A 12,934-nucleotide genomic window follows, 5' to 3' on the forward strand; every position below is an offset into this window, starting at 1 on the left:
ATGGACTTGCAGTGTGATAGGGGATAATGTTGTCTGCCTGTGAGTTCTGCCTGTGGTTTTGCCCATAAAATAGAACAGAGCGATAATGTATGCGTTTGCAGTTGACCCACATTTAAACAACACTCAAGATGATAGTCTCTTTGGCTTACACCAATTTGGGAGGGAATGCTCACAATGAACAGGAGCCTAAAAGTTGCAAGGATACCAAGAGCCTTAAACACTGTGCCCGCAGCTCATTACTGTATGCAAAAGATCATTTGGTGTGCTTTTGTGAAATTATCTGATTTCCCATAATTGGGTCTGGAGGATAATTACTAATACTAGTACTACATCTACGTCATTGACGTGAAGTGACAGGCAGAGCAATTAAATATGCTTTTATTTTTAGAAGAAACTTCATAACCTATGTATCTAATTAAAAAAAAAAAAAAAATTAACGTTTTTGTTATGTGGCGTGCCGTGACTTATACATCAAACCTCATTAACCTATGATTAAATTTAATCTGGCCTGGGGCATAGGCAAACTGACTGTTTTGGGCCCACTGGCCACTCTTTATTAACACTAGTATTTGTAGTAGTTGAGCAGACATTGGTGGAGGGCAGCCTCAAATCAAATTCTTGGGGCCCGGGTCCTCATGACTAAGTGAACATTTGGATTTTAAGGTCGCATTGAAGGCTTTCAATTTGAAATGTATGTTTCATTATCTTGACAAAATGTAATTGACTTGTAAAACCAATCCAAATTTAAGATCAAATGGAGCCCTTGCTGGATTAGTTCACAGTTGAGTTGCTTTTAATGACCATTGCCGACCTGAGGCAATAAGATGGCTGCTTGGTGGGGCCCCACAAAAAGTATGATGGTTTTCTGGAAACACAATGAATGAAGCAGTTTCTTTCAAAGACCAAATAGAAAATTATATATTTATTTAATTTAAACAAATGTAAGAAGTAAAACTCATCGCTACCATATTCCAATAATGACAATTATTTGCTACACACAAATGCTTAATTCCTCAGTTCGATGTGTAATAGAAATAACACTCCTGTTAACTACCCCTCCCTGTATCAGTTCACATCAAGGTTAAATTTAAGGATCAAGTCGTCACGTGCGTGCTCACGCTTGTAAATCATTCACCCGCCAAACGGTGTCTCACAGCCCTGTCAACTGTTTACTTGTCAACTCGAGCACATCCGTCTGTGGGCCGTGCAGAGTTGGATTCCTGTGGCGCGCTGTTTTGCATGTGCTCGGGTACAAGAAGAGCGAGCTGGGCCGCCCTCGTGCCTTTTTTCCCTCCTTCCAACTCGCTCTCACGCGGCACTCGCATGCATGGAGGGAATCCGAGTGGGCGGGACCGACCGACCTACTTCTGGCCAATGACAGAGCTCGGAGACGACGTGCTCTCAGCCAATCGGAGCGAGAGCCGCGAGCGGGCAAGCTTGTCTCCGCGTGCCCGGTACACGTGAGCCGTGGCGCTATTGTACAGTACACCGGGAGGCAACGTGAAAAAAAAAATCTGCACACTCACGTTTTCATTGGATTACTATTTAGGAGGGAACTGTAAAAGACACACTATAACCTTACTACTACGACAAAACACGACCGTAAACATTGTGAGTTGACAACTAGACGTAACGCTTTGGTTTGTTTGAACAGGCTGGTCACGTTAACTGGTCACGTTAGCATTTATGCTAACTCTGCCAGTGTTATTTTCGCGGAGTAAACAAACAAGAACAAGTGACAGCAGCCGTCTCCTCGAGGTGTGGCACGAGAGTGGGCGTTGCTCATAAATAATAGCACAAGCTCGGAGGGGATCAGTGAAGAGTTTTGGCCAACCCTCTCCGGGTTCATTCCGCGACGTTTGACGTCACGTGAGCCGCCCGTGTCCGTTCCATCTGAGCTCGAAGAGGAGGAGGACGAACGGCTTCACATACACACACACACAACACAACGCAACACACACTACTGTGCCCGTGACTGGAGCCGTCGGATGCAAATGAGAAAGAGTACAGACAGAGAAGGAGGAAACGACACCCACTCCCACCACCACCACCACTCGGTCCCTCCTCCCACTTCCACGCGACGGACAAGTGAGCGCGAGCCCAGAGGAGAAACATCAACTTGTCATTTGAACAACATCGACACTCTCGTCGATTTCTCATCTTTTTTTGTTCCCATACATCGATCCACACTTTGTTTTGGGGACTTTTCAACAACATCCATTGCTTCGTTTTTGTTTTAAGCAACACCTGGATATCGTTTTCCTTTCTTTTTTTGGGGTGCAATTTCAGCCATTGCATTGTTTTTTTTCCCCCCTACACCACTAAATTTGGTGAGATTTTCCACTCAGCTGATCCTCCCACACTGCACTGAGAATAACAACTTGGATCTCCCTGGAGGAGTGCAATGGAATACTTCGAGGCAAACAATCTTGCAAGGAAATAAAGGGAGCTTGCTTGTCATCTCACCGAAAAAGGTAATAAAAACGGCATGTTTTAATACTATACTCGTTCTCATTCTTTACAGTGGCAACACTATAAACAACCCCCCTCCTCTTCCTCCCCTCTTTTTCTTTCCACCCCCTCCTTCACCCCCGCTGCATGATTGTACAGACATCAAACTCCTATTGGTAGCTCCCTGTGGTCATCTCGCCTCGCCCCCTTCCAAGTACACCCCCCCCCCCCATCCACCACCTCACAGGTGTCTCTCCGTGACTCCCCCGGCCCCCTCCCCTCTTCCCGTCTGGCCCAGGATGTCCAGGCAGCTCACCCAGCTCCCCACTCCGGACCTGCCCGCAGGCGCTAGCCCACAGTTTGGGAGTTGCACCCAGCCGGCGGTTTCCCTCACCGGGGGGCACCTCAACTCCATGGCGGGACTCAAATCACTCCTGCAGCATCCCATGAAGGGGGACCAGCGCTTGAGAAACCCCTGCGATCTCAAAGGTGAGTTCTGGTTTATGTTGTGCACCACGTGACTCCGCCTCCCACAAATCAATTCCACCTGATGCTGCACTTTCAGCACAAATATGCATCATTAATCCATCATGATTCATGCTAGATGCACCACCACATGCTATAATCCCCAATCCCTTAGATTATAATCACTTGGCAATTAGTATCCAGATTACAATGTGTGTTTAATGTCAAGGCTCACATGCATTCTGATCTCCCGCCATAGTGAGATAAGCTTGCATATATGCAACGATAACTGGTCCTGGCTCTCGTATTAATACTGCGATTCTGTTGCCATCTGCTCCATCTGTGAGTTGTGTGCTCGTGCGAGGTGGGCGGCGGGGAGGGGGTGGGGGGGGGGGTTGTTTGGTTGAGCATACGATGGAGTTTTTGTAGAAGCGAGTTTTATGGAAACAGAATTAGGTGGGAAGTCGAAGCCATGTTTCTACCGAGCTGTATGGTTCCATTTGATTTGTTATGGTTGCGATCCACAATGGTAAGGCCTAAATCTGATGACCAGTCAGTCACATGCTACATTAGTACTGTATACCTTTACAACTTGGACATTGGAACCAAAAAAAGCCTAACAAAATGGACCAACCTGTTCGGAACCAAACTCTATTGCTTGGTGAAATTGGGCCTTAAGGCTCCATTTTTAACCCCCACATGATACAATTAGAACCTATTGGGCAAATTGACTCCAAGGGCGACTTAACTTTGCCAATAGGAAACAAAAAAAGCGAGCAATATGGTACTGAACCAAAACATATGGCTTGGTGGAAACAGAGCTCCAGTCTCCATTTCTGTCCCTTAACAGCAATCCAGTAGACCCCATTGGGGCTCAATGTTGGGCAGGGCACAATACCAACTAAAGAAAAAAAAGAAGAAAGTACCATACTGAACTCAACCTAACTGAACTTTCTGCTTGGTGGAAATGGGGCTTAAAGGCTTCAATTCTATCCCTCAAGCTATAATCAATAATCTAATAGACCCTATCATGGTCAATTCTAACCAAAAAGTGTACAATACCGAACTGAACTGAACAAAACATACTGCTCAGCGGAAACGGCCATTTGTGTCCCATGAGATGCAATCTAATAGACCCCAGAGAGCTAAATGTTGAGAAAGCTAGCTGTTACCTTTACAACTTTTACAACTATTAAAAGGGCACTAAAGCATTCTGAACCAAAACCAAAATGGAAATGGGCCTTAAGGCTCCGTATCTGTGCCTCAAAATACAATCTAAAAAAAGCCCATAGTTTGAATTGTTGGGCTCCAAGGTGACTGTTAGCTTAGCATCTACGACAATTGAAACCAAAAAAAAGCATACCAAACCAAAATGTGCTACTTGGAGTTACAGTCTTGACTAATAGACTCATACTGGATAAATTGTAGGACTCAAAGGCCCTTCAATTGGTAGGTTGGTAGTTGGAACCTCGTACCAAAGTTCAAGAATGTTCCCAAGCTGTAAAAGTCAATGCTAAAAAGGTAGCACTTGCTAAGGTACCGCCCAACATTATCATACAAATGTTAGGCGTTAGCTTCACAGTGAAAAGGCTTAATAGTAAAATTGTTTTGGGTGTTCCCTAAGGATTCACATGGTTCAATAATAAATCGGTGCTCCTCTTCTTTATCGCTAGACAAAGAGCGATCAATTGACATGGACGAAGACTCGATGGGGGTTTGCTCCATGAGGAACACGTCTGGAATAAGTGGCGGCAGCAACGGCGGCAACGGATGCAACGGCGCAACTACCGGCGGCAATTTCAACCAGTTCCTGGGCCCCCTCCTGTGGGATCGCACCCTCCCGGCCGACGGGGGGCTCTTCCAGCTGCAGTACATGGACTTGGAGGAGTTTCTGACCGAAAACGGAATGGGCAGCATGCACAGCAACAACAGCTCCAGTTCGGCCCAGATTCCCTCCCAGAGCTCGCAGTCGGCGGTGCCCAACCAGAGCTCCCAGTGCCTACCGCCCCCGTCCCCGGCCGGCTCTTCGTCCTCGTCGCCCTCGTCTTCGTCCTCCCCGTCCCTACTGGGGTTGGAGGTGGCGCAGCCGCAGAGCCTCACCGGAGGGAACGACTGTCTTCACGGTGAGTTGACTGACACAAATTGTCTCCTGAAATTGAGGCGCTCGCTTGAATTGCGGTGGAGGCTCCGCGATGCGTGTGACGTCCCCACGGGCGAGTTGAGGGGATCTTAAAAGAAGATACTAGGGTGACAAAGCACTTTCTTGTCCTGTGGTATCAAAGTGAAGGCCCGAGATGCTGTCACGGGGCTTTACGAGAGCATTGAAATAGACTCGAGGATTGAAACAATGCCCGAAAGTCCCCCCCCCCCCCCCCCAGGGTTCAAATCTGCTCCCTTCAGCTCAAGAGCCGCCGAGATATGTGGCGTTCGAGCGAGCAAAGCAGACCACGGGATCGAAATATTATGAGTCAGCTACAGTATTTTGCATGTGATCAATGTTCCTCGCCGTTCCGACGCGATCAGCGTTCAACCCCGGCCAATTATTAATATTCGGCGGCATGGGAGTCGAGAGAGGTCAAAACACTTTCTGGAAGCGAGACAGCAAAAGAGAGAGAGAGAGAGAACGAGAGAGCGAGAGAGAGAGAGCAGCGTGGAGTGTTTATGATTGCGTGTCTTTAAATCTCCCCTCACTTCACACGCCACGGCCATGTGCACGCGTCGCTACACGTGCCGAGGCTGCCTGAGTGTGCTGGAGGGAGAGAACGAGAGGCGGGCCGGTACACAGGGAGGAGGAGCCCACATGGGGGGGAGGGGGGGGTGAGGGCTACAGGAAGACGACGGCTGCTGCTGGAAACTCTGGACATCTGATCACCAATGAATAATGCTAGCAAATTTCTTTCTGCTGCAGCACACAGTGAATAATTCACAATTCACTCTTTATTCCACACTCGTAGTTTACTACTTTGAATTCATCTTAATTTTTGCTAGTTTTTTAAAATCAATATCATTCCATTTATCATCATTAACTTTCATCAAGGAGAAGTCACATTCCTTAAACGAGGGGACTTGCGCGCGGCGTCCATTTTGTCACCTCACCAAGTATGGCCCCTCGGCTCAGCGAGCCGACCGTGTTGACGTCAAAAGAGAATGATGAAATCTCACAGGGCAACGTTTAAAGCTAACATTTTACTTTCAAGGGCAAATTGGCTTATTGGAGCATGAATCCCGTACAGGAGCTCCAGCTGGGAAAAAATGTTCCAGTTTGGAGGCCCGGGGATAAAGCCTGCACATTCCAGTAGAACCCTCCGGCAGCAGCAGGTGGCTGCTCTGACTGCTTCCTGCTGGCAAGTGCACGGGGAAGAAAAAAAAATAATAATCCAATTCCAAACAATTAAGGGGCGTGATGCATACCAAGGTTCTCGTGGGTGATTGATTGTGGGAAAGCACGCGTTCCAAAATAAATGACGAATTGGGTCATTTTTTTTCCCCAGCCCTCTATTCAAAAACAGGTTATTATTTCAAATTGACAGTGCAGGAAATAAACACATTGATTATGATTCAGTTACTGGTTAGACAAGTCACATGGTCAAAAATAGCCAAAAATGTTGAAAATTCGTTTCCCAAGGCAAAAATAGATGTTCGCAGATGTCTGATTTTAAGTAAGTAATCTGACATGTACTGTTGCGAGGCTGGAATTCCGAGGATTAAATTAAACAAAGTGCTTAAAGGGTAAGGTAAAAAAAAACAACTTTGCAATATTATGATATATGCAGCCAAACTAGTCTAAACACGACATTCTGATTAATATTTTGTAAATATTGTGAAATATGAATTAAGAGGCAAAATCCACCTGTTTTTATCCATCTAAGGGGGCGGCCATTTTGCCACTTGCTGTTGACTGAAAATGACATCATAGTTGCTCTTCAGAAAACAGGTGAGCCACGATTGGCCGTTACATAAGCCCTGAGCAACTGTGACGTCATTTTCTGTCAACAGCAAGTGGCAAAATGGCCGCCCTCCTAGATGGATACAAATGGATGGATTTTACTCTTAACTCATATTCCACAAATGCAATATTAATCAGGATGTCATGTTTGGACTAGTGGGGGCCCATATTGTAAAAATAAAATAAAATAAATCGGAGTTTGACTTCCCCTTTGAATGACTAATCGCTTATCAAAATATTTGTTGTGCTAGTCATTAGTTTTCGATTAATAGATTAACTGTTGCAACTCTAACTTGCAGTATAAATTTTGGCTCACAACACAAAACAAATCACTGTTCCTGGTTGTTGATGTTTTCACCTTCAAGTTCGGGCCCTTGGCGAAATGCCTCAGACTATTTTGCTTGTCTTTTTGGTCACTCTGCAGGCATTGTTTGTGTTTTGAGAATTATCTTTTTTTTTTTTAGCAACAGCTAAATCCTTCCAAAATTCTCCAAAAATAACTTTACCATTGGGGCCAATTTGGTATTTGTGAAGTCACTTGAGAGAAATCCGGAATGTCTGAAATATGTGTTTACTATAATATATTCTCAAAGTCGCATATTAGATTTTTTTGGGGGGGGGGGGGGGGGGCATCCGCCGTTATTCACTGTCAGCCATGTTTATTGTGGAAATTATGAACCTTTTTTGTAGGGGCGTTTTCTTTTCTTTTTCCCCGCATCTATATCCCACAAAAAGCTATATTTTTATTTTTAGAAGTATTTGATGGGCCGAAAGAAGGCACCAGTGGGCCCTATTTGGCCCACGAGCCGCAGCTTCCTCACCCCCATCTTTCAGAAGCTACGCAGACTTGCCCTTTATGGTCATTCAGACAGTTACATATTCATAAAAAATTCCACCGAAACTGTCAGCTGTGTAGCGCTAAGCATGCCCTATCAATATATCCCCCCCCCGCCTAGTAAATATCGATACCCAGCTCTATTTTAGTCCCATGTCCATGAGCAAACGTCGTCCACGTGTTGCGTGCATACGGGACTTTGTGTGACTGGCTGCGCTGTGCTGAAGGGACATCACACCTTCAATCCGGCTGCAGGGTTTAGGTAGAACCCTTCTGTGGCCCCACTTCATTCAACTGCTTTCAAGGGGAGGGGTGGCACGTTACACAACAGTTCCCAGGTTTAGGTCTCTCCGTCGGGTCGCCGTTCAGAACTTGACAATAATTTGATTGATAAAGTCTTAAGTAGTCGAAGTTTTCTTGTGGATTAGATTATTCATGTTTCAGATGGGTTATTATGGATGGTATGCAGCTAAGGCAGATGACGTAGAATGTAGCTCTCGTGTGCCCCCTGGTGGCCACTTTTATGTAATACCGCATGTGCTTCCTGGCCATTATCTCGCCAAAGCATAATTAATATAATATAATATAAATTAATTAATTGTACTTTATGCCCTCTAGTGGAAGAGCATTTACTTGTTCTGCCTGCCACTATATGTCGTTGGCCTAGACAGGTGAATAAAGATATATTAGATACAAGGAATTTTTTTTGGGGGGTGGGGGGGGGGGGGGGCAGTGCCGATTCTGACATTTGGCAGAGTAAAATTCCAATCACCAATTAATTGGCTGACAAATTTAAAACTTTTTTTCTTTTTTTTGTCAACGACAATGACAAAATGACATAACTTGACAAAAAAGCAAAATCTGCAAAATTCCAAGGGGAATGTGTGAATGTCAATATATTTGATAAAAACATTCAGAATTTTTTTCATTTTTTAGAAGAGCTAATATCGACCGATTCATCGCTTGGGTTCAATTCGATACATATTTATAGTGTCTTCATTTGTGTAGTCAAACAAAACTGACATCTTGTCGTCTTGTCATCGCAGGGAGCCAGACGAGTATGAACGACTCGTGCGAGTCGCCGTCGTCCTCGTCGTCCTCGCCGTCGTCCTCGTGCCCGCCCTTGCTGACGCCCACGAGCGGCGGGCCGGACGTGGTGGGAATTTTCGATATGGATTCGTCGGACATGGTATTGTCCAACGGCCCCGGCCAACAGAACTTTGATCCCAGGCAGACCTTCAGCGAAGAGGAGCTCAAGCCGCAGCCGATGGTGAAGAAGGCGCGCAAGATCCTGGTGCCTGACAACATGAAGGTGAGCAGGAAACACGCGCACATACAGTACACACCACTCGAACCTTTTTCGATTTTTTTTTTTCCATTTAACTGGTAAGCTATTTAAAATTGAAGTGGGTAAGTGTGAGAATGGAAGCTACGCGGTTATTAGGCCAATACTGGCCTTATTTTAAGGTATCGTATACTCATGGAGGCCATTTTTTTTGTCCTTGTGTTAAACTAAATTTTATATTTCATAAGTACGAGAGGTATCAGTACTCGGTATTGTATTGGCGAGTACTGTACTCAAAAGAGTGAACACTTATATTAGTATCGGTCTGGGAAAAAAAAAAAGTAATTTTTTATTAATTTCAAAAATATATATTTGATTAGTTTATTTTATCCAAGTCTTTCATATGTTATATTTTATTTTCGGTTTAATTGTTTTATTTGAAATGTATTTATTTAGTCATTTGTATTATTTAGTTTTGTTTGCAATGTAATGTAATTTAAGTAGCCATTTTTATTTGATCAACGTTATCTAATTTAATTTGTTTTGTTAGCAATTTAATTGTTCTTTCATGTTCAATTTCGTTTATTTTTTACCTTTATCTTTATTTTTTTTACCCATCTAATTTATCGTATTTTTTTTACTTGCAATTTAATTGTTTTATTTCTGTGTAAATTATTTTTTGGGTTTAAAGAGTCATATTAGTTAGCCAATTCTATTATTTTATTGATTCATTACATTTGTTTTATTTTTTTACCTTTTCGTTTTTCATAAATGTAATTTAATTCAATGTATTTTATTTAGTCATTTGTATTATTTAGTTTTGTTTGCAATGTAATGTAATTTAAGTAGCCATTTTTATTTGATCAACGTTATCTAATTTAATTTGTTTTGTTAGCAATTTAATTGTTCTTTCATGTTCAATTTCGTTTATTTTTTACCTTTATCTTTATTTTTTTTACCCATCTAATTTATCGTATTTTTTTACTTGCAATTTAATTGTTTTATTTCTGTGTAAATTATTTTTTGGGTTTAAAGAGTCATTTTAATTAGCCAATTCTATTATTTTATTGATTCGTTACATTTGTTTTATTTTTTACCTTTCGTTTTTCATAAATGTAATTTAATTCAATGTATTTTATTTAGTCATTTGTATTATTTAGTTTTGTTTGCAATGTAATGTAATTTAAGTAGCCATTTTTATTTGATCAACGTTATCTAATTTAATTTGTTTTGTTAGCAATTTAATTGTTCTTTCATTGCAATTTCGTTTATTTTTTACCTTTATCTTTATTTTTTTTACCCATCTAATTTTTTACTTGCAATTTAATTGTTTTATTTCTGTGTAAATTATTTTTTGGGTTTAAAGAGTCATTTTAATTAGCCAATTCTATTATTTTATTGATTCGTTACATTTGTTTTATTTTTTTACCTTTTCGTTTTTCATAAATGTAATTTAATTCAATGTATTTTAAGTGTTTTTAATTTGAATTTTAAATATACCGGTAATAGCGTTTTCTTGACTTCCATTTGTTTTATTTCATACCTATTTCAAGTATTTATTTGTAATATAGCTGTTTCATTTAATTATGATTTAGCTTTATTTATTTATTTTTAGATCATCCATCTTTTCAACTCAATGTATTTATTTATATATATATATATATATTATTTTTTGTTTAGTTTTAGATTACTTTCAGTGTAATACATTTTGACTTACAATTTTTTTCTTTGTCTCCATCCATCCGTCCATCTTCTCAGGACGAGAAGTACTGGAGCAGGAGATACAAAAACAACGAAGCGGCAAAGCGCTCGCGGGACGCGCGCCGCCTCAAGGAGAACCAAATTTCGGTGCGCGCCGCCTACTTGGAGCGAGAGAACAGCACCCTGCGACAGGAAGTGGCCGAGATGCGCAAAGAACTGGTCCACTGCCGCAACATTATCAGCAAATACGAGAACCGTCTGGCCGACCAGTGATGGAGGAGGAGGAAGACGAGGAGCGAAATAAGCTGGATTCCTTTGTGAGACTTTGGATTTTTTTTTTGGATGGACAAGTCTGGAATCACGATGACGATGACGACGACGACGACGATGATGATGATTTTGAATGTATTAGGAGGATGAGGAGGAGGAAGGCGTGCGTACTGCAGCTCAGGTGTCTTGTTTTTGTCGAGCTCTTAAAAGCGACGGAGGGAGAGAATAATTTAACAGATGTGACTTTTAAGGGTTTTGCTATTGGAGAATTGTATATTTTTGTAATACTTCAGAAAACAATTAGAAGGAGAGTAGAAATTTGGAGAATAATTTTGTATATTTTCTACATGACTAGAGATGGGGGAATGCTATATTACGTAATGGGGCGGGAGGGGGGGGGGGGCGGGGGTTCAGCCATGGATGAGTATTTCCTCTCTTTCTTTCTTTTTATTTTGATTCCTTGATTCATGTCGGGGCGCTGCGGCGAGGGCGAGGACGCGTGTAACAATTGTAATATAGAGAGCAAAAATGATCTTCACGTCGTATAGTTCAACATTTTTGTGGATTTTACTTATGCAAGCAACACAAGCACTTATGTTTAATTTTATTTACCCCCCCCCCTCCCGCCCCGTCCTCTTTATATTTCGGAGAGCCGAGTCATTTGTGCATCGTTTAAAAAAATTTTTTTTTAAATAGACAATCCTCTGTAATTATAATCTCCTTTTATAGCCAGCCTAATTCTACCAGACTGGCACTTCACTGGTGAAAGTGGTTGTGATGCTGCTTCTAATCTACTACTTTTGTTCATTTACTTTTCTAACTGTAGTATGATGACATTTCCCTTTTTCTTTTCTTTTTTTTTTTTACCTGAATGGTACTGAACTTTTAACACTAAAACGTCTACTTTTCACTTTTAAAGCTTCATGATCCTTTTAATAGCAAAAATAAGCGCGGGATTTTAACCCAGCCATTAGGCAAACAGAAATTTGAAAGAAAAATGCAAAACACAGATTTTTGTTATTATGACTATTTTTACAATTCAGAATATTTTTGAAACATTTCTAAAGGCAACATTTTTGCTAGGTGCTCCAATCATTTTTGGGAGTTGAAATTGTTTGCTATTTTGTGCATATTCCAGAAGATACGTCTCAGATTTCAAACCAAAATTGCTTCTTTATTTCAATAATTCCCTTCCTTGACTTTGTATGAAGCTCTCTGTTCCAACAACATGTTCAGCGCGACAACTCGAGAGTGTGATTGTAATCCCTGTCATGAATAATCACCATTACTGCTATTATTCTTGTTATGATTATTATGAGGATTATCCCTGTTATTGTTGTTGTTCTATATTAACGACTGTTTTTCTTCCTTTGGATGAAAATGATCCACCTTTGATGCACCTTGATACCCACCGCCTCGAAAAATAAAAAAGACTATGACACTTCTCATGACCTTCTCACTCTTTGGTATTCCTCAACGTCGCCAACAGACACTACTGCTTGAATACAGTTCACCATTGTGTCCCTGAAAAAAAAAAAAAAAAAAAAGAAGCCTTTTTTTTTCTCAAGGACGAGCTCCTCATGAACCCGGCGGACTATGCACGGCGTCGTCCTTTGCTTGGTTTTCTTTCAGCCTTTCTCACCTGCGTCAAGTGATTGTTCGCTCTCTCCCAACAAGACTGTTGTTGATATCCTCACAGATGTGCTTGATCAATCTTTAGAGTGACTCTAATTGAACAACATCTGCGCCCCCCCCCCCCCCCCCCTGTGACATCAGTGGGCTCCGCCGTGTCCGACCCACTATGTGCTGGTTCTTTGGATGTAGTTGAGATTTCCCCAGAATTACACCAATAAAAGATTATTCTCATTCACTACCTCTCTGCTTTGTCTGTATTTGTCATGGTTGCTGTTAGTTTGCATATAATGTATTTTTTGGACTGTAAATTGCTCCAGAGAACAAGTCGCAACAGTCTAAACAGTCA

The 12,934-nt window shown here is 41.9% G+C and overlaps 1 protein-coding gene across 2 annotated transcripts; it reads left to right on the top strand.

Annotated features, from left to right (window-relative positions):
- The first annotated feature begins 1,937 nt into the window (after positions 1-1,937).
- dbpb (D site albumin promoter binding protein b) lies at positions 1,938-12,404 on the top strand. Of its 2 annotated transcripts, none has more exons than XM_077576894.1 (5): positions 1,938-2,474; positions 2,611-2,940; positions 4,590-5,039; positions 8,744-9,009; positions 10,741-12,404. In XM_077576894.1, the coding sequence occupies exons 2-5, from the start codon at positions 2,751-2,753 to the stop codon at positions 10,954-10,956; spliced, it is 1,122 nt and encodes a 373-aa protein (XP_077433020.1). In that variant the 5' UTR covers positions 1,938-2,474; positions 2,611-2,750; the 3' UTR covers positions 10,957-12,404. The 2 variants fall into 2 exon arrangements, with proteins under 2 accessions (XP_077433020.1, XP_077433021.1); XM_077576895.1 differs by having other exon boundaries at positions 2,750-2,940.
- Positions 12,405-12,934: the final 530 nt, after the last annotated feature.

Source organism: Vanacampus margaritifer, chromosome 9, assembly GCF_051991255.1.
Source record: "Vanacampus margaritifer isolate UIUO_Vmar chromosome 9, RoL_Vmar_1.0, whole genome shotgun sequence".
Lineage (NCBI taxonomy): Eukaryota > Metazoa > Chordata > Actinopteri > Syngnathiformes > Syngnathidae > Vanacampus > Vanacampus margaritifer.

Bases quoted from the DNA above. Each gene is read 5' to 3' on its own strand.
- dbpb (XM_077576894.1), top strand. From the start codon at position 2,751: ATGTCCAGGCAGCTCACCCAGCTCCCCACTCCGGACCTGCCCGCAGGC. The intron at 2,941-4,589 runs GTGAGTTCTGGT...CTTTATCGCTAG, and splicing joins AAACCCCTGCGATCTCAAAG to ACAAAGAGCGATCAATTGAC. The intron at 9,010-10,740 runs GTGAGCAGGAAA...CCATCTTCTCAG, and splicing joins TGGTGCCTGACAACATGAAG to GACGAGAAGTACTGGAGCAG.